At 39.4% G+C, this 21,758-nt stretch overlaps 1 protein-coding gene across 1 annotated transcript in view; it reads right to left on the bottom strand.

The window, feature by feature from the left end:
* gna12a (guanine nucleotide binding protein (G protein) alpha 12a) overlaps positions 1-21,758 on the bottom strand; it is a 56,439-nt gene that overhangs the window by 17,384 nt on the left and 17,297 nt on the right. The window contains exon 2 of the mRNA XM_044114713.1: positions 9,901-10,119. Within this exon, the coding sequence (XP_043970648.1) occupies positions 9,901-10,119 (219 nt within the window). The remainder of the gene's footprint in view (positions 1-9,900; positions 10,120-21,758) is intronic.

The following is a 21,758-nucleotide window of genomic DNA, read 5'->3' as shown; positions in this document are numbered from 1 at the left end:
CCTACCAAGCATATAGCTTGGTAGGAAACTACCCATCTTCTTGATAGGTGTGCTAAACAGGAAAAGTTATTCTGTCTAGAATTCATAATTCATAAAATTTGATGAAATTAAGAAAACCTAGATTCATTTGAACAAAAATGTTCACAAAATAAAAATCTGGTTTTAAGCCATGCAGGTCAACAAATGAACAATAGGCAGTGAATTAAAAATGACTTTGTGCAACAATTTTAAAGCTTTGAGTTAAGAATCGTGGTTGTCATCTTTTAAAACCCAGCAAGGTAAGGAGATATCATCACTATGATTTGCAGAAGCATCATATCAATGTCAAATAAGTAAATTATGCTCTAAGGCCAACAGTATTATATCATATTTCACTATCAGTTTTTCTCATTGAACCTAACAAACTGACATTTTGCTTACTGTTAAAGACTAAAACGTAAATTTTTCTAGAATAATCTGTAAATTGTGTTCACAATTGTGTAACTTTTAGCTGGAACCATCCTGGAACATTAGAGTTATAGGAACGCCACGGCTGCTGATAGAGGCCTGCTGACACACAGCTCCTCTCTGCAGTGTTTGTATGCTGGGCAAATGAAAACCTTGTTTATTTATGAGTCTATGCTGCAGCATGGTTGTACAGCCTTGTTTTGGTTGGGTGCAGAAGGTTAATTTGTTTATGTCCTATATTTAAGAGAATGTTATCTGGGTGTGGTGGGAACAGAAAAACCAACAAGTAAACAAAATCCTTGCTTGTGCTCACTTGTTTTTCCTCCCTCGGTCTCCACTTCCCTGTCCCTTCTTTTCTTCTTCTCTTTGGACTTTCCTTAATTCCTCCCTTCCTCTCTTTTTTTCTCTCTCTTTCCCTCCCTCCCTTGCCCCACCTGCCGGAAACACAGCTCCAGCTGTGCCTGGGAAAAACTGACTTTGGTGTCCCCAGAAAACCTCCCTGAGCAAGGAGAAGTGGAGAGAATCTACGTCAGCACATTTACTTCAAAATAGAGATTTAGTTGGTTTTTATTAAACCAAAGGGCTGACAAAACTCCTCTTCCTTATTGCCAGTTGTTTTTATGCAGTGTCTACTTTCTCTATTCGCTTTTTAATGAGGTTTCAAATGTATTTAAACCACTGACTTAATGTTTTTACACAGACTTGATGCTTTTTCAATCATTTCTGTCCAGTTCATGACAGCTGTCATTGGCATTAGATGTGAATCTCCAGGAAATACTTTTTAAAACTGTTGAAAAGCTAATAAAATTCAGATTTATTTCAGGCATTGTGATTGTTCTCAAGATTATGACAAATCTAGCCTAATAAAACTGGCCTCTTGTTCTACACTGTGTGTTTCATACAGAATGTTTTGAGAAATAATAGCTTCCTGCAGGCATTTAAAATTTTAGCCAATCGCTAACATTTGCTGGTGATGAATGCGTTATGCGTTAAAAGTTTATCGGAAATTCCCTGCGCTCTAAACAACCATCCTCCACAGAGAAGAGAGAAGAGCCCAGCGGAACTAGGCAGTGTCACCAACACAGACTGAACGGCTTCATTCACTTCCTCCTCTGCTATTGCTAAAACTACAGTCAGACTACAATTCGAAAACCACAATTCATTCTCAATTTCTTCTTCTGTTCACTGATTGGCCCAGATTGTACCGGAGACAATCCAAGTGAATGGAATAAAGCCCAGACTGTGCTGGAAGCAAGAGATTTTTTTTTTTATGGAATAGCACAATAACCTTTTAGCTTAAAACTAATAAAACACAAAATTCTGGCTCTCAAAAAGTTATGTTTTCAACAAAAAATATTTTCAATGCAAAGTCAGCACATTTAAAGAACGACTGAAAAGAATATCCATGACAGGTCCAGGCTCCTGGTCTTTAATTTACTTAATCAATGCAGCATGGCTGCTGGCATCCTTCAACTCTTGTGTATTGTTTGGTCTGCTGTTTGTCTCTTAAAAACAATCCATGAATTCTATATCCAGGCCAGTTTAGTGCACAATAACACCATGGTGGTTAAACCACGTAATGATTCTTTTGACAGTGTGGGTGGTGCAACGTAAATCTGCACCCCCTTCAAGCATTCTGAGAAAGGGTGTGTTATTTTGGACTTGATAAAACACAGTGACCAAACACTAGCAGATTAAGACTTCAAAACCTTGATTTCTAAGTGAAAAACAAAAATTCCTTTCATATTTAGAAAAAAACATAGGACAACTGAGCAACAATCCATGTAAAAGAGGTAGAAGACTTGTGACATGATCTCTGCTTTTGGACTGTGGAATGTGACAGATGAAGTCCATGATATGGATATGGATATGTACCTGTGTACAGTGACTGTAGTGAACCTCTCTCATTGCCTCTGCTACTTGTGCATCTTTTTACACCCCACCTTTCCTTCCACTGAACTTTACATTCATATGAAAAGCCAGTGTTTTCAGTGAAGGCCTTCAATGGCTCAACCATTTTGTTTATATTCTGGATTTTGGGTTTTCTTAAGTAGTAACCAAAATCATCAATATCAACAGAAATAAATGACTAAAATGTGTCATTTTGTGGATAATGGACCTATAATACACAAATATATATTATATATATATATATATATATATATATATATATATATATATATATATATATATATATTGAATTACTTAAATAAATGATATAATGTACTGAGATCCAGCTGTATCTTTACATATTTTGTAACTTTTTGATATAAAAAAATCTCAAACAGTTTGATAGACTGACCATTAGGTAAAAGTCTCTCTCAGTTGCATGGCCTGATTTTAGCAATATATTCATTCATTTGTTTCAGAAACAGTTTTAGCCTATCAAGGTCAGGAAGAAGGATTGATCTAAAATTGAGTGGGAGGGGGTGCGGGGGCATTCTGAGTTTTAGAGCATTCTAAGGGTGTATTAACAACAGCCCTGTTTAGTCTGTCTTAATCAGATTAAGGTTGTGTTCACACCGCAGCCTGAAGTGACCCAATTCCTATTTTTTGTCCAATCGGACTTTTTTTTGTCGTGGCCATTCACACTTCCAAATATATGTGACCTGTATGTGTTCTCCAGTGTGAACGGGCAAACGACCTGAAAGTGTCCAGCATGCACAGTAGGGGCGCAAAAAATGTCAGCGTTCTAAGTGCTTTGCCAACCGCCATAAAAAAGAAGTGCTCAGTGTTTGCAAAAGTAAACATGAATGCTAATGGTGGAGCATTTCTTACAATTTTGTTACAATTCAGAAAGCGCGGACTCCCCTCTGTGCTTTCTGAGGGGAAATTGGAGGGGAATCCCAAACAGCTGACACGGTGCACTCCGAAGTCCAGCGGACATTGGAGGTTATACGTGGAAACAATGTTAATGTTTAATCAACATTTCCTGCAAAAAATATAGAAATGACAAGAGGAGGAGTTGGAGTGAAATTGCTACCGCAGTTGATAAGCCCGGTAACTTTTCAGCTGTTCTTTGTTAACGTGACATAAATAGATTAGAATGATTTTCACTCAGTCAGGACTGACAATAGAGCCACATTCATTACAGGTAGATTGTAGTAAAACATTGATTAATGCCTGGTCTTAAAACTAGTTAACTGGACTTGTAGCTATTATTTTGTGCCCATTGTTGGACGGCAAGATGGAACCCGATTGAACTGTTACACCTACAGGATTTCTGTCAGCTAATGTGCGATCTCTCAAGTTTTGAAAATGGGCCAACAATCGGCCGACAACTCAATTGTGTAATGTGCGCTGGGCATTACAGTAAGGAAATGCAGAAGGTAGAGGTTCATTCAGTGTCATCAACAGAAAGAGAAAAAGGCTAGAAGAAATAACAACGCCGATAATTAAAATGAGGTCGATAGTTTTAATTTATTGTGCGATTAATTAATTTATTGTTTATTGCGACAGGCCTAGCCAGCAACAACTTAATCCTCATTATTGTCAGTCGTAGTTGTTATTTTTCTTCCAGCTTGGGAGTATCAGGGCACAGAATAGGAACATTTGTCAAGTATCAGTGACGTTCAGGTCGGATGAATGCGACCTGAACATTAGGTCACATGTGAATTGTGACATATCGAATACCCAAGTGGCCTGTGTCGCATTCGAAAAGAATCAGATCTGTATTGTTCAGACTGTCATGAAAAGATCACATACAGGTCACATTATTTAAAAAAAAATCATAATTGGGTCATTCGTTTGTCTAGAAAGCCCGATTTGTTTGGGAAGTATGAATGCAAATTAGAATTCCAAAACAAACTACAAAAGCTAGCTCTGATCTACCAAAAACCTAGGTCTACAGAGTTTTAGCCATGTAACAAGAGTGAACTCTGATGCGGTTGGAAGGCAATTTCTTTAGTTTTAATTTAAGCCATCTGTATAGAAATCAGGTAAAAAATAAAAAAAGTAAAAAGTACCACATCTCCCCTCTCAGAAGAGGAAGTAGAGAGTGAGTGAGTAGAGAGAGAAGGGGGGGGGATGTGGCGCAATGATCGATCATATTCCTGGTCTTATTTGGAAGTAAATATAAAACAAAATCAATATAAAACCACTACTTTTACAAAGTTTGAAGTCTCTACTGTCCAACAGAAATGAAATGCACACTTCGCAAGGCGTCTTTTTTTTTTTTTTCAGACGTATTTTAAATGCATAGCGTTATGCCCGCCACAGGGCGGGCGTGGACTTCAAAGGGTTAAACCCTTGTGTGTCATTTCTTTGTTAGGTGATGTCAGGTGTGTTTGTTTGTGCAGTCAGTTTGTTTTTATTTTTTCCCTGAGTTCAGTTTTGTTTCTTTGACCTTTTTATGAGCTCCGTTTATCTTGTTATTTATTATCTTTGGGTTAAAATAATATTTTTCTAATATATCCTGTGACTCCTCCAATTTTTAACTCGGTCCATCACACCTTCCCTGAACCAGACCAGTTACTCCACGTTCGTCATTTATTGTGTTCACAATAAACTCACTTATACATATACAACGTCTTCTGTGTTCTGCATGTGGGTATCAGAAAACTGGTGGAAAACTGGTACCCATCATGACACTTATTTTCATGATCGTCTTCTGTGGCCAGCGGTAGGATTAAAAAAAAGCTTCTGTGCCCTGTGCAATACACTGTTTATCAGTGTTTATTAAATACATCAGGAAAATGCATTGCACTGCTGTCAAAGAAACATTTCAGATTGGATCTGCTGCATGGGACATGTGAGATGGAGCTCCATGGGGCTCCACTTCACCAGTTTCATTTATACTCAAAAGAACAATAATTGCATCTTTAGAAAGTCTGCAAATAAAAAAGAAGTTATGCTGAAAATGAATTAATGCTTCCTCTGGCTTCCCTCTCTGCAATTCTGAGCCGATCACAGTAACTTCTACTTTCTAGTTTTCAGCTATAAGCATTTCTTATGACCCTGTTGCTTTCAGTGGAGGACTGATTTTCTTGGGTCATTACTATATAAGGTTGAATGGTATGTCAGTCATCATGCAGATCCAGTGATTTGAAAAAAAAATTCAGATCACTAAACTCTCTGAGATTAACAATAGATCTAGTCAAATTTTTGCTTTAGTTGAAGACATTAACTACTGTTTCTGTTAACCTTTTTCCCATACTTGTTATCAAAGCTGCACCTGTTGCTCTCTATTCTCATTTGTTTCCATGATCTACTTTTATGTTTCTTATCCTTCTCAGCTGCATTTCCCTTCATAGTAGCAACTTGGTTTAAATTAATTCTTCAACAGGTAAGACTAGTGCTTGACAACCATGTTTAAAATCCACTGAACGTCTGAGTGTGTGTCCAATTACTGAACTTAGTTCAGTGCTTGTACTAGCAGCACACACTGTTTCAGCAACACCATGGGATTGCAACTGTGATATTTCTGGGGTTGTTTTGTGGCTCTTGGTAGAATTTTTGTATTTCTCACACTGCATAAGGCTCTCTGAAGTTCTTAACCCTTGTAAGTGCCAAGCTTTTTTGCACAGAATGAATGTAGCATTTCATGGGTTGGCCACAGAAGTGAGCCAGTGGCAAAGACGAATGCTTGTCAGGCCAACTGGCAATACATTTGCATTTATCCATGACAAACACAAAAAAACTGGGTAACTAGTAGACGTATTTTAGCATCAAGCTACCAGCAGCCTCATTGCCTCAAGTCATAGAATGCAATGAATATCTATCTGCACTACTTGAAATTTTGGTTCTCAGAAAAGCCCAGTAAAATGAAAAAAAAAAACAACGAACTATTGAAAATATTAAATGAAAATTAAATAAATAGACCTGTGTTACATGCTCACACTTTGCTTCCGCCTCCTGATTATTTATTTTTGTTTTATTGTTGGCACCTTTGACAGTTCACTAGTGGGGGAGGGGCACAGCCAGCTCAGGTGTTTTTAGCTGGGCTGGTGGCGCACCTGAAATTGATGAGTGATAGTGGTGAGTACGAAGCTGTGGCAGCAGCGGAGTTTGGGGAAGAAAAATTAATTAAAAATACAGCGCAGGAAGGCTCTGGATGAAAAAGAGTACCTTCACCTCGGGACGGATCCACCCAGAGGGGGAGCGTCGGAAGTTTTGGCCGGGATGAAGTTTGTTTTTGTTTGTTTTGACTTGTTTTTGGAAAAATCGGCTGGACGCTAAGAATCCTAGCACTGGGGAGATACAGTCCTGTCAAGACCGACCACCGACAGAGTCACGAGACGTGCGGTTTTTAGGAAAAGAGAAAAAAATAAAATAAAATAAATAAATATTAAAAAGAAAACAACAACAAAAAAACTATTAAATGGAGTGGCTGATGGACTAAGGATCGCGAGTGCTCGCCCCTTCTCAATGGATGCCATCTGGTCGAGAAACATGATCTACTGACTGGACACTTAAGGTAAGCTCCCACACACTGAGTGTTCCGTCAGGTGCCCATTTTGTTTTCTTTATTTTGTTCCTTTTTGTGTAAATCATTACGCACTTATTGTTGCAGCCCTTTCTCTCCCGTAATCAGCATTAAAAAAAACCAGGGTGAGGGTAGCGAGACGTAACACCTGTCATTAACATATTTAAGACTAATTTACCTTTTTAATTAACCATATAAAACATTTCAGGCCTTAATTTTAGATACATGAATTTAAGGCTTTTTAAGGAAACACACTGATGTATGGAGAGAGTGGCATATTATCAATCAGGAAATCTCTTCAGGTATGGTAAGCACCACTGGAGATATGAGTTTATCAGAAATGTTTATCAGAATAAACATTTCTCATTTTCATACAACTATGACCAGTTTTGACATCTTTTCAAATAAATCTAGATCTAAAAGTAGGCTGTTTTTTATAAAACCCAACTGTGTCTCACCAACAACAGTGTCCAAAAACTCTTGAATTCCGTTAGCCACAATCTTATTATTATTATTGAGTAGACATATGTTTCAAATAATCAATAAAAGTAGGTCATTGTTTGGTTTCAGAATGAGTGTTATGAGACCTTGAATAAAGGTAGAGGGGAGATTGTTATTCTTTAAGTCTAACCCTGTTATTATTTGATTTTAGTTGCCTCTATGATGAACTCTTTGCATAAAGTCATGTGTGAGCATGTGCACCAGTCAAAGGTGTTAATTATAACCTGTCAAATGACCGATGGGCTTAAAATTTTCCTGTCATTTAAAAAAATAACTGGTCAAATATGGAAAATCTTCCGTTATCGCGACCTCTGGTATGTATATAAAACACATTCACAACAGCAACAAGATGGAAATAAAATAAAGTCTTCTGTTCTGAGCTTAACAATAAGAGGAGCTCGGCTGGGGACTGCAGCTCCAAGACGGAGCTCAGTGTAAATGGGCGGCGAACTGCATGAGGAAGCATTGAAGTGCTACCAAATGTTTGCCATGGAGATCCAAGAATGTTGATAAGGAAATGACTCATGAACATGGAAAGAAAACATGATTTAAAGCTCAAACCTAAGCAATTGATGGTGACATACACACACCACATAAAGGCTGTTCACTTTTTAAATAATCCTTTTGTTTTAGAAATTTTGGGTTATTTTTTCTGTTGTTGGACAATGGTACAAGACCAGACTTTTTCTGCATTGAGAATGAGTGGTCAAAAAGTAAAAAGTTGTAAAGAGAACCATGTTTCTCCCAAAAGGGAAAATTGAAGGATGAAAGAAACTTTCCTGAAACAACAGGTCTTCATTTGATGTTTGTGTTTTTCGTCTGGTTAAAGAGAGTATGTCAACAAATTCAGAAGTTTGAGAACTTCTGAATTTCAGTCAGAAATGACCACATCGCCTGGTTGAAATACCAGTCGCCATGTGTGCAAGTCAACAAAGGTAATACAAACATTTAAGTGAATGTTGAGTTTATATGATGTTTATGCAGTGCATCATTCTAACTTTTGCCTTGTTTTTGTTTTCTAACTGCAAAGAGGATCTTACGGTAAACACCTGATTGACAACATATAAGCCTCAAACTCAACCTTTGACTTGAAAGACCATATCTGTGTTGCACACCCTCCTGAGCAAAGTCTAGACTCAGTAACTTGTTACTCTTGATCAACCCAGAGCAAGAGTCCTTTTATGACGTGTATTTCTTCCACCATGGGAATCCCTTATATGGACACATGCTGGGGCTTTTTCAGATCTCAGGAATACTGTGAGGAAACTGGACAGGAAATAGAATCAGTTCTTTTTTAACTGAATGTTAAAATAGAAATTGTTTCTTTAAGTGGATTAATCATAGTCTGTATTTTTGCTAAACTTTGGCTTATTTTCTTTAACTTTCCATATTAAAATGCTGACAAACCACATTGATTTGTGTGTTGTAGTGTAATTTTCATGGTAAAATTCAGCTACCAGTAATTTAATATAATGTTGATTTTTACAATAAAATATCATAATGTTTCATACAGGCCTACTGTGTTTTTCACTTATGTAGACAGTATATGCGTTTTTTATAGTAAGTTGCCATAAAGTTTGCAGTTCTGAACTGTTAATGTGACAGATGCCAAAATATTATACTGTAATGCTTCACAAAGTATGAGCGTGTTTACTATGGTAAAACCACATTTTAGGATATACAGTAAAATACCAGCAGCTGTGGTCGCCAGGATTTTACAGTATTTCACTAAAAACGGCCAAACACTGTCAACTGTGGTTGAAAGAATGTTACTGTATTTCAATGAATATGGTAAAAATACTGGCAATTTTGGTTGCCAGACTTTTAGTATTTTACCATAAATTAGAGCCTTTTTTTTTTTTTTTTACAGTGTACCCTTAGAGTTAGCTGAGCCGTGTCGGATCATGTAATGGAAAATGAGTCCAGCTGGACTGCACCAGAACCGAACTGGTCAGAGGCGGGCTAGTGAAAAAGCACCTAATGAAGCTTATGCATTACTTAACAAAGACCATAACTTGGTTATTCCACATATTCATTCTCTGTTTCACAACAGACAAGTATATTGGGACCTTCAGGAGATTTTTCCTTAGCCGTTATGATCGATTTCAGCCAGGAAACAGTTTAAAAGGCTTTGTATTTTTTTATACATAAAGTATGTATATTATGTATATTATACATAAAGTATAAAAAAATACAAGTATGAATAAAACATGCTTCAAATATATTTATATTATTGCAATTCAAAGCAGAGCCACAAAACAGAGTGCAGATCTGCTGCGGAAGTCAAAAGTTAATTTATTCTGAGGTTTTTTCGCTCATCACTATATGTGTAATAGGACATCACATGTAGCTGCTCATGTTGGGAAACTTGGAGTCTTGCATGAAAACAAGACTCTGCTTTCCTGTAATGCATAGTTGTACACAAACTACCAATTAATATCTCAGTGCAAAGGAACACTTCAGGGAATTGTAATACTAAAAGGCTGCATGAACACAACAACCTGGAAAACTGTCTTTAATCTACTCACCAGCTGGAACTCAGAGCGGCGTGTGTATGCCTCCCGTATGCCGGCATCCATCCAGAGCGCACTCAGTGCCATCACGTAGAGCTGGAACTCACCAGGCTCCACCCCCGAGGCACCCACACGCCCCTCCCATGACATCACCAGCATGCCTTGCTTCTCATTCTCACAGCTCTGCCAGGTAATGCCCAGTTTGTCTCGGGCATCCACCAGCACTCGCATACCCTACAGACAACGAAACATTACCAAAATTCAAAATGGCAAAGGATCAGCTGCTTTTTTCACAGTCACATTACTGTATAAATATGAGATCAGACATTACAAAAAGTCAGGTGCACCCAAATGTTCTACTGAATTGTATTATATAGGTTGACATTTTACAATAATTTTTTTTTAATTATCCGTCAAATTAAGGTTAGATTGACCTCTAAACTGTTAATAACAATCTAGTAAACAAAGTTATATAAAATTTGAAACAAAATTACTGAAAATATGAACATATATGTGAAATGGAAGGAAAAGATTGTTTACATTTTGTCAAAAGAAAACTTTGTGATAAACGTGTGTTTACCCTCCTGAGACAACGTTTTAACAAACTACATTTTGCTGCAATTACAGCTGCAAGTCTGTGGAAGGTATGTGTATGTCAGGTTAAACCATCTACAGATTGGAAGAAGAGAGCATGTGAACATACATTTCAAAGCTTTACTCTGAATCTCAACTGGATTTAGTTACGCACTTTGGGAATAAAACTATTGCATTGCAGCTCTTCCTGTTACAAACTGCAAATGTTTCACCTTGGATGCTGTGCAGTGTGCATTTTTTTAACACAATGGATTTTGCATATAGTCCAAAAAGTTTCATTTTATTGTCGTCTCAGCTAATCAGCTTATTTTGCTGGTTTGTTGGGTTCCCTCCATGGGTTTTAGCAACATTTTAAAAGGGCCTTTTCATGGCTATAATAGTTATTGCAAGATCACTGCTAACTAATCCAAGAAATCCCTAAGGAACCTACAACAGCATTTATGATTCATCAATAAGACAGAGAGACTGGACATACATGTGTTACAATGTAACACATGTATGTAGAATGATTAGAATGATTCTTGATGATTCCCAAGACTACTGGGTTAATATTAAGTGGAATGGTGAGCCATAAGTGGAACTTGTTGGGATACAAGTGTCTACTTACATCTGGTTTAAACCGAACAGAAATTCAGCAGGAGATCATTATGCAGAAAGACACCAGCATGTCCGCCTCTCTAAAACATAAAATAAATCTAAGGTTTCAGAGCTGCCTGGTTTAAAATCTAGTTAAGATGTTGTGGTATGACCTTAAGCAGGCAGTTCCTCCTCATCGGTATTTAAATGTGGCTTAAGTGAAACATAACTACAAAAGATGAACAGACCACATTCCTCCAGAGCAGGGGTTTTCAAAGTATGAAAGGGTGAGCCCCCCTCCAAGGAGCACAATGCCTGCTGCGCCTCCCCCCCCCCCCGAAGGTGGTGGGTGGGGGGCGTTGTAAAAACTCCACCTTCAGCCCCGCTCTGGCCAAAACCAGTGATGGCATAGTTACTTTGAAAAAGTAACTTTAATCGGACTACTGATTACTCCTTGAAAAAGTAACTTAGTTATATTACTGAATACTGACTTGGAAAGTAACTAAGTTACATTAAAAGTAACTGTTTATTTACATTCAGCAGCTGCTAACAACAACGCTCCACCTCCTGTGAAAATCACATTGATCTTTGCTAATACTTAATTGTAAGCTATTTTATAATGGTAACATCAACAATGTGTCTCCACTGATAAGGTTGAACTGAAGAGGAGATTGTACAAAAAAACAGTACAAAAAATAAAAAACGTGAGTAATTTGTGTGGTCCACTGTTGTCTGGAAAACTCTAAGAAGGATTTTAAAGCCCCCCTCCCCCAGCCTCCAGATTCTGCGTTACGGCCCTGCGTTTGGTGTCACAGCACAGAGCTCCTCCTGCAGCTCCACAGCTCAGATGGCTGCACAGATTTGTGACACTTATCTTAATATTAATAATTATAATGATGTTAAGTTGCCATTATAACTATTGCCAACTACGGACACGTTCATTCGTGGCTGTTTTCACGTTTATTGCGCTGTTCATATTGGTCTCGATGTTTGCAGTTTTCTGGAGCGCAACGCGAAACTCGACGTCATTCAGAGGTAATATATTAACTTGACATCAACAAAGACTCAGCGGGACCGATCATCCGGGAAATGATGGACAGAAAGAGACTGACTAAAACTACCTTAATGACGGACAAATTCTGGGATTTATTATGAGTCTCTGATTATTTCCAAGCCCAAATGAGTAACTTCACGTTCAAAAACGAGCCCAAAAAGGCGCAACCAGCAAATCGTTAAATTTTCAAACGACTTAAAAAAAATGAAGCCCAAAGCCGCCTATAATAATCGGACTTGGCGACAGAAACTCAAAATAGTTCCAGTTTTTCCACCAACAAAATGCGCATCTCCCTCCATTGTTTACATTTCTGTCGCATAGAGACGTCGGTCACTCGACAAGACGAGTAGAGGAAATACGATTAAATAACTAAAGAAGATAGTAACGCAGTAACGCAAAAATGATTTTGATAAGTAACTGTAGTCTGACTACTGGATTTGAAATAGCAATGCGTTAGATTACTGGTTACTGAAAAAAGTGGTCCGACGTCAGTAACGTTACTGACGTCACTGGCCAAAACATCCTCTAAGGGGGGAAACATTTCCACTGATCCCCGCTCCACACGCGCACCCCACAGTACCAACTTTTTCCTAAATCCACAGAGTTGATCGTGTGCGTAAAAGACGTTTCTCTCACATCAGTAGACAGCAAGCAGATAGCTTTTCCGGTTTATTTTTTCCCTCGCACCGCGCCTCCCCTAAAGTGCTCTGGCGCCCCCCAGGGGAGGCGCGCCTCACACTTTGAAAACCGCCGCTCCAGAGGAATGCTGAAGATTCATTGCTTCTTGATGGTGAATGTTCCCCTATGGGTTGTGCAACCAGTTATTAGGCTTAGGGACTTACTCTTTTAGACAGAGCTCAGGTTCACTGTGCTTCACACAAGAGCACACAGCTGTTTTGTAAAGCAGGCTGTCACAGCTTGAAACATCTCTGTCAAATACTTTTTACCAGTTTTTAGGAGAACACAGGTCTTTCACTGAGCCTAGAAATGGAAGCTAACAGAAAACAAAATGTTTGACCCCTGAAGTACTTTGATGAACCATTTCTGAATGATGGCCTGGTTTAAAAACAATTATTGCTATGTGAAAAACTCAGTTCTGTCAGTGACATGCCAAATCCAGAAATGTGCTGAATTATTAAAGCCGGTATACTAAACTCTATTCAATTTGTTTTAAACCGCTTTGAACAAAGTAAAGCTGTGATCTTGGTGGTTAAATGGACGTACATGTGTGGTATGTCTCTGCCAATGACTCACAACCACCTAATCTCTGAAATACTCATCTAGTCAAGTTTGTTTGCACAGCCTAGTTGTAGATAACCCCGGTTAAGGTCCTTATTTGTTGTATTCACTTTTTGGTGCTTGTTGCCTTTATTTCATCTTATTTTGTGTAGTATATGGTTGACTTCCAGTTTTTGATTTGATGCTTTTATTTTAATGAGAGAGCTTCTGCTGTTTATGTTGTGCAGCGGCAACTTGACTACAGAAGGAACGGAAGATAAGTTGCAACAGTGTTATAAAAATGTATCTTGTTATTAGTGCCCCCTTGATAGAGGCACAAGGTATGTTTATTTTGTAAGTAGGATATTTCTAATATTGATCAGTTGGAATTTCAAATGTTACGGTTGTTCTGTAGCTTACTGTCTTTTTGTGTTTGTGTTTGTACATACAGCTCTTACAATGAAACTAAGGATTTACTTCAATAAACCTCACTGTTCATCAGTAAAGCCAAAATCTTTCATTTGGGGGGTGGGTGTGGTCTGATATACTAATCTTACATTCAACAGCCCTTTGTAAACCCACAACTTCCTCTTCCACTGGCCCAGTTTAACATTTTCTCCAAATTTATGAGAAAATCTTCTAAAAATCCCAAAACAACCTGACACAAGGAAAGTCAAGGAGAGATGGATGGTTATTCAAACATGAAAGCTTTTTTCACAAGTGCATCATCAATATGTGGATGTTTGCAGTCAGACAGAAGAAGGGGCCCATGTGGGGCACTTTTAAGGCTAATCCCACATCTGAAAGGTGTTATCATGAATGAATGGATGTTTTAGATCAGTGGTCCCCAACCTTTTTAGTACAGTGGACCGTTCAACCCTTTGTAAATTTTATGCGGGGGGGAGGGGGTGCATGTTGTGAGGATCGAGACTGATGCAGTTGTTTCTTACTCATTCTGCTGCATGTTGGCACGCAAGACGTAACCGAAAGCAACCGGTTTATGATTTTCAAAATAAAAGCTCCTCCAGACTCAATACATAAAACGGACATATTTAATTATTTCTTGTGGCCCGGTACCGGTAGTTGGGGACCACTGTCTTAGATGACCTCACCCAGGGAGAAACCCACTAATGTTTGACACAAACACTAACAGAATGTGTTAGTGTTTGTGATCTGCTGTGCGATACATGCTGGCCCACAGTAGAATGGTATTGGTAATAAAAATAAAAAAGTTTCTGCACTGTAAGGTGACCACATTTTCAGGCTGTGGTCGCATATTCTGTTAGCCCTCGTGGCCTTTATTGAGTCACTAATCTGAACAAGCTCTAGGATAAATCCTCATATTGATGTTTGCCTCTCTTCCTGTATGCCTGCATGTTTAAATAGCTTTTCCGTCTTCCTGTTTGTGAGCCTTTGTCTTCTGGAAGAAGTCAGTTAGTGTTACTCAATTTTACACCAAACAGCACAGCAAACAATTTCTCTTAATTTCATTTGTCAGTCATACAGCCCTTTTTTTTTTTTTGCTCAAATAATTAGATGAATCTACTCAGCAAGTAAAGTTAAGAAAAATCACACGAGAACATAATCTTTAGTAGGCACAGCATTAGCATTGAGATAGCCATGAATTACTACAAGAGCGGAAGAAAAAGCACAATGTCAGTAAAAAAAAGTCTGCTTTATTTTTTGGTTATCATCTGAATGCAATACTAATTGTGCTCAGAAACAGATGAATTTACATTTAGTAAACATATATAACATAAAAAAAAGATGAACATGCAGTAGATTCTGATTGCCAACCTATGCAACTTTGCATGCTTTTCTAACATATTTGGAACTGTAAATATTTAATATTCATTTAATTAACAAAGGAAATCAAATAATTTAAAATTGTACATCTTTTAAAAGTTTATGCAAAATGTAATCTAACAAATGCCATTTCTCGTGACAAATACATTAAAGCACCGCATAATAATACACGTCTTGTTGAAACCTCAACAGTTCTGTCTTCTCCAACTGGAACCAAGTTTTGGAGAAAGTACTGTATATTCCGGACTATAGAGAGCACCATACTATAAGCCGCACCTACAATAAAAAAAAAAGAAAAAGGAAACGTACATATATGAGCTGCACCAGGCTATAAGCCGCAGGTATCTCCGTGGCTCTCGGTTTTCTGCAGCAGAGGGCAGCGTTCTAATAAATCTGCTAGATTTATTAAGGCGTAACCCTCCGTCTACATTGCCAAACCATGATTTTGTTCATGCCGAGCTTATGTGCACTATTTACTTCCTGTACTGCTGGATCAATAGCCCTCAACTTACAAGCTGCATCATACGAGTTTGAAGAAATTTCTCCGTTGTGCCTAGTGCTAGCAAGTGCTTGTTCTAAATGAAAATAATCACTTTCTGCTAAGAATTCCAATTTCTACTTCCAATGTTCACTTCCTGCTAAAGAGCTCCCCCTGGTGGTTAAAGAAAAATCCACAGAAAAGCTGCACCGGGCTATAAGCCGCATGGTTCAAAGCTAGGAAAAAAGTAGCGGCTTATAATCCGAAAAATAGGGCGACTGAGTAGTTGATGGTTACAGTGTAAGTGTAGCTTACAGGAGGTGTCACGCCGGCACACGTAGTTGCAGAGGCTCATTGCTCTCTCGGTCGGTGCTATGTCTGGCTGTTAGTGTATGTGTTGATTTGTGTTCCGTACTCGTCATGTCGGACAAACAGGGATGATCTCCTGACGATCGGTGCCCGCTACGAACAAGATGTTACAGTTGATTTTCAACGCTTGTTCAACATTCCGGGGGACATAGCGAGGAGCCCCGGCACGCCGTGGATTACCATCACAGTAGGGAGGAAGTGTCGGCGGCATAGAGAGAGAAGGCAGAAGCGGGGCTGCAGGGCCAGCGTGCTAGCTAGGCTACGGAGGCAACCACACAAACCACCGCTCCCCAGCCTGTTTCTCTCGAATGCCAGATCCCTTGCAAACAAGACGGATGAACTGAGACTACAGGCTGCATCTCACAGCGCAGTGAAGGACAGCTGTATTCTTCTGATCAAAGCGACCTGGCTGCATCCAGAAATAGCAGACTCGATGGCAGAACACCACGACAGAACGAAAGACTCTATTAAAAGCAGAGGGGGGTGAACAACACCTGGTGTACTAACACAGCGACTGTCATCAGCCATTGCTCCCCAGACCTGGAGTATGTGACTGTTTGATGCAGACCAAAATACCTCCCCAGAGAGTTCACCGTAGTCATGGTAACCGCTGTTTAACTACCACCGGATGCCAATACTAAAACAGCTATTGGACTTTGGCATGGCAGCGTTAGCCATCTGCAGAGCACTTATCGAGATGCTGTACACATCATAGCGGGGGACTTCAACCATGCAGACTTAAAGACAGCGCTCCCCAAATTCCACCATGTAAAGTGTGGCTAACACTCTGGACAAAGTCTACTCCAACATCAAGCTAGGCTACAGGGCTGGACCACTTCCACACCTGGGTCAGTCCGATCACCTGTCCCTGCATTTAATTCCTGCTTATGCACCCCTCAGGAAAACTGCTCCAACCATCACCAAAACCATCAAATCCTGGCCCCAGGATGCGACACAGCAGCTGCAGGACTGTTTCGACAGGATAAACTGGGATGTTTTTGAATATCAGGACCTGGATGTTTTTAAAGACAGTGTACTGTGCTATATCAAGAACTGTATTAACACTGTAGCTGTGGATAAATGCATCCGGGTCTTCCCAAACCAGAAGCCCTGGATGACTCAGGAGGTCCAGCGACTGCTAAAGACCAACAATACCGCCTTCAGGTCTGGTGACAGGACCGTCTACAGTACAGCCCAAGCTAACTTGAAGAGAGGCATCAGAATGGCTAAGTCCGACTACAGGAGGAGGATAGAGGGCTATCTTGACAGCAACGACAGCAGGCAGGTGTGGCAGGGAATCCAACATCTCACCAACTACAGGACCAACCTCGCAGCTGCGGAAAGCAACGCCACGCTGGCAGAGGAGCTGAACCTCTTCTTTGCCCACTTTGAGGTGAAGCCAACAGAGGCAGCCACACTACACCAAGCAAACCACAACACCACACTCCTCGTTGTAGGGGAGCACGAGGTGAGGAGTACACTGGGGCCGTCAACCCAAGGAAGGCTGCTGGACCTGATGGCGTCCCTGGACGTTTCCTGAAAGACTGCGCCGATCAGCTGGCTGGAGTCTTCACCAGGATCTTCAATCAGTCCCTAGCCCTGTTTACAGTCCCATTCTGCCTGAAATCTTCCACCATAGTCCCCATACTCAAGAAACCTCACATCTTTTGCCTCAATGACTACCGGCCAGTGGCACTAAACCCTGGTGGTGACAAAGTGTTTTGAAAAACTGGTCCGGGGTCACATCATAGCACTTCTCCCTCCTGGCTCTGACCCCCACCAGTTCGCCTATAGAGCCAATAGATCCAATAGATCCACAGAGGACGCTGTGACCACACCCCTCCATGCTGCTCTGTCACATCTGGAGCAGCAGGGGAGCTATGTGTGGATGCTCTTTGTAGACTACAGCTCTGCTTTTAATACCATCTCCCCTCACAGACTGGTGGACAAATTGGGAGACCTGGGTCTCCCTCACTCCACCTGCATTATGAGCTTCCTGACCAACCGACAGCAGAGAGTTAGGGTGGGCAAACATACATTCACTGCCTTAGTACTGGCTCTCCACAGGACTGTGTGCTGAGCCCCCTGCTCTGTTGTCTGTACACATACGACTGCACCTCTGCCCACCACAGCAACACCATCATCAAGTTTGCTGATGACACCACAGTGGTGGGGCTCATCTCAGGAGGCGACGATTCCGCCTACAGGGGTGAGGTGGAGCGGCTGTCAGTGTGGTTCAGGAGAACAATCTGCTCCTCAACAACTCAAAGACAAAAGAACTCATAATAGACTACAGGAGAAAAAAACAGATAATACACCACTAACCATTGGGGGAAAATGTGTGGAGAGGGTAGCTGACTTCCGTTTCCTGGGGGTCCACATTGAGCAGGGCCTCACATGGAACATGAACACCTTTGAGCTGACAAAAAAGGCCCAGCATAGACTGTACTTCCTGAGGGTTCTCAGGAAGAACAACATCAAGGAGAAACTGCTGGTGTCCTTCTACAAGTGCTCCATAGAGAGCATAAGGGTTTTGAATACAGCCCAAAAAATCATTGGCTGCCCTCTCCCCTCACTGGAGGACCTGCACAGTGACCGCTGTCTAAAGAAAGCACAACACATCACAATGAACACTTCTCACCCCGAACATTTTCTGTTCTCACTGCTGCCTTCAGGCAGACGATACAGAGCAATCAGAACAAGAACCAACCGTCTCAGAGACAGTTTTTACTCTACAGCAATAACAAAAGTAAATGCAATCAAAACAACCATTAATCATCATGAATGAAGTGTGTGTGAGAAAGTGGCTTTTCTTATTTATTAGTTTTTGTCAGTTATTTGTTATGCATTTCTTACATTGTGTGTAAATTGTGAGACAGTTATTTTTAAGCATATGCACTGACTGATGGCACTTTTTAAAAATGACGTTGTTTCGTTGACAATGACAAAGATTTATCTATCTATCTATAAGGTGAAGTCTGTAAGAGGAAGACCAGGTTTATTTTCCGAGTTTAAAATCAATCACTGATTATTGGTTATTTGCTGTGATGTATTTGTGAACAAACCCAACTCAAACAAAAAGATTACACCATATTGCAGTCATGTTAACACAAGAATCAAACTATCAAGTTGATTCTTAAAACTTTTACAAAGTAAATGTCCTAAATAAATCCCAAAAGTACTTTTTTTTTCTTTGCTGTATGCATTACATGAAATTTAATGACCTTGTCATTCTCTATAAATGAATGCTACAGGTTTAGATCTATGGTCTGTGTTACAATAAAAACCTTTTCTAGGGGCCCTGAATGTCTGGAGGCCCTCCCAGTAGCTACTGAGTTTTCTTTGCCTTGATATTCCAGTCTTACAATTCTAGATCTCGGAGGTGCTAAATTCAAAAATTAATGTAGAGTTAACCCCTTTGAGCTTTTTTGATTTATAAAGCAGTCTGCAGCCAAGTTGTTATAGAGGTTAAACCGTCAGATATTATTAGGGTTTATTTAGTAAAATAGCAGCAGTTTTGCTTATTTCATAACTTCATAACCAGCAACCTTCTCTCCTCTGGTCTGTTTTACAGCTACAGGCTCAGATCAACTCAGCCCTCCAGGACCACCCTCAGCAGAAACTGAAACTTTATACCTGTTGGGGAAAATATAGACTATATTTGCTTTGCATTTCCCCTCATGATGGCAATGACATAGTAGGATCCACTTAGATTCTTTTTTTTAAATTTCTTTTATTTAACCAGGAAAACCCCAATGAGATCTAGATCTCATTTTCAAGAGGGACCTGGGCAGAAGTCTGCAATACACAGCAACCTGGTTTCTTGATTAATATTGTTGCTATGTTGTTGTACGGTGTTTTAAGATCTTGCTCAATGTGCCCCTTTTTAACTTTGAGCCCCTGCTCCTCCAAAGGTCTCTGCACGGCCCTGCAGTTAAATCTTTTTCAGCCTATCAAGTCTAAATTATGAGAAATTATGTGTAAATTATGAGAGTTATTTTAAGCATATGCACTGACTGATGGCACTTTTTAAATTTTGTTGTTCTTGTGACAATGACAATAAAGAACTATCTATCTATCCATCTATCCATCCATCCATCCATCTAAATTTTGTGTTGATCAGCAGTTCGACATATTTATGGTTAACAGAAATATAGAACATACCGGAAATATATATCAATAGATGTATTAAATACATTTATAAGTTCAAATTTTTCAAACGAATTTCTGAAGGCCTAAAGGCTCCAGCATCTAAAGCTTCAACTGCTGCCTTGTCAAGATTACAGCAGCATTAGGATCAACTCTCTGCAGCAGATGGCCAGGATTGCCTTAGATCTCTTTCATTTATCAGAGTTGGGCAATTATGAGACAACCCTCTTCATGCCTCAATGCTGCTGATTATGCAATGTGCCTGTTTTTATTCCACATGAGGAATAAGGCTGAGTAGCACCAAGACCACCACCAACACGTATGGATACACGATCATATGAAAAAATGAAGACGCTAAATTACATCTTAAGTCAATTATGAAGAATATTAATAATATTCTAATAATATATTAATATAATATTAATGTAATCCAGTCTGCACACTTCCACCCCCATAATATTAACTGACTTTGTCCATCCCTCTCCCTGAACTCTGGTCCACAGTATGGTCATTTCTTGAATTGATTACTCCTTGCTCCTTCTTATCTGTCTGATCTACTCGCGTGCATATTACCACCCACTCACGTTCCCTTTGTTCTTCCTCTTCCATCCACCTCAGTGTGCTTCTTGTCCGTCTCAGCACCGTGGGGAAAAGAGCCAACTCTTGCTCTGTTCCTCAACTATGAAATGCTCTTCCCCCTCCTCCCCCAGAAGAGAAAATATGGACTCGCTTCTGACCTTCAAAGCATAATTAAAAACTCATCTGTCCAAGTTGATCTTCTCACTTTAATTGTGTATTTATTTTGTGGTTTTGTGTCTTGTAGACATTTCTTTACTGTTAAATATGTGTTTGTAATGTTGTAAAGTGTCCTTGAGTGTTTTGAAAGGCACTTTCAAATCAAATGCATTATTATTAATTATTATTATTATCATCATCATTATTATTATTATTAAGAAATATTCTTACATAACTGCTAAATCCATTTTTTTTCTCTGGAAAGTGACTTAACTGTTAATAAAAAGTATTTATGCCCTTGGATGTTTAATTATTTTTGTTGCTTTTTACAAATTAATCTTTTCAATAACATTTGTCTAGTTGACAAAATAAATAAATAAGTAAAACTTTTTGGTCAAAGTAAAAACTGATTTCTACAAAATAATGACAAGTAAAATAAATATTTAACAGGTCCAGTGAAGTGGTGCCAATAGTATCACTGTGAATCGAATGCCAATCACCTGAGTGAAGTAACTATGTCTGAACGTGCTTTGGTCTAATGAGAATAACATAGAGCAGGCCTGGAAGGCTTATAAAAGTAGAAGGTAAAATGTATTCAGTTAAATATCAGAAAATCCTGGAGGAATAGAACATACCTGAGAACTACGGCTTTAGCGAACATTTATTTTCTCGCTATAGACTGTGCCTCCAAGTATCCAACTAAAGCTATACAGAAATGATTTGAAGACAACTAGGTGTATTTTCTGGAGTGGCACAATCAAAGTCCAGGCCTCAATTCAGGGTGACCTTGCTTTAATGGCCAGGGGCCTCATGTATAAAGTGTGCATACACACATAAAATGCACGTCGTTATTTTTCAAACACAAATCAGCATGTATAAAATTGAACGTGGCAT

The sequence above is a fragment of the Gambusia affinis genome, linkage group LG04 (assembly GCF_019740435.1).
Source record: "Gambusia affinis linkage group LG04, SWU_Gaff_1.0, whole genome shotgun sequence".
NCBI lineage: Eukaryota > Metazoa > Chordata > Actinopteri > Cyprinodontiformes > Poeciliidae > Gambusia > Gambusia affinis.
This window is presented reverse-complemented; position numbering and strand designations above follow the sequence as displayed.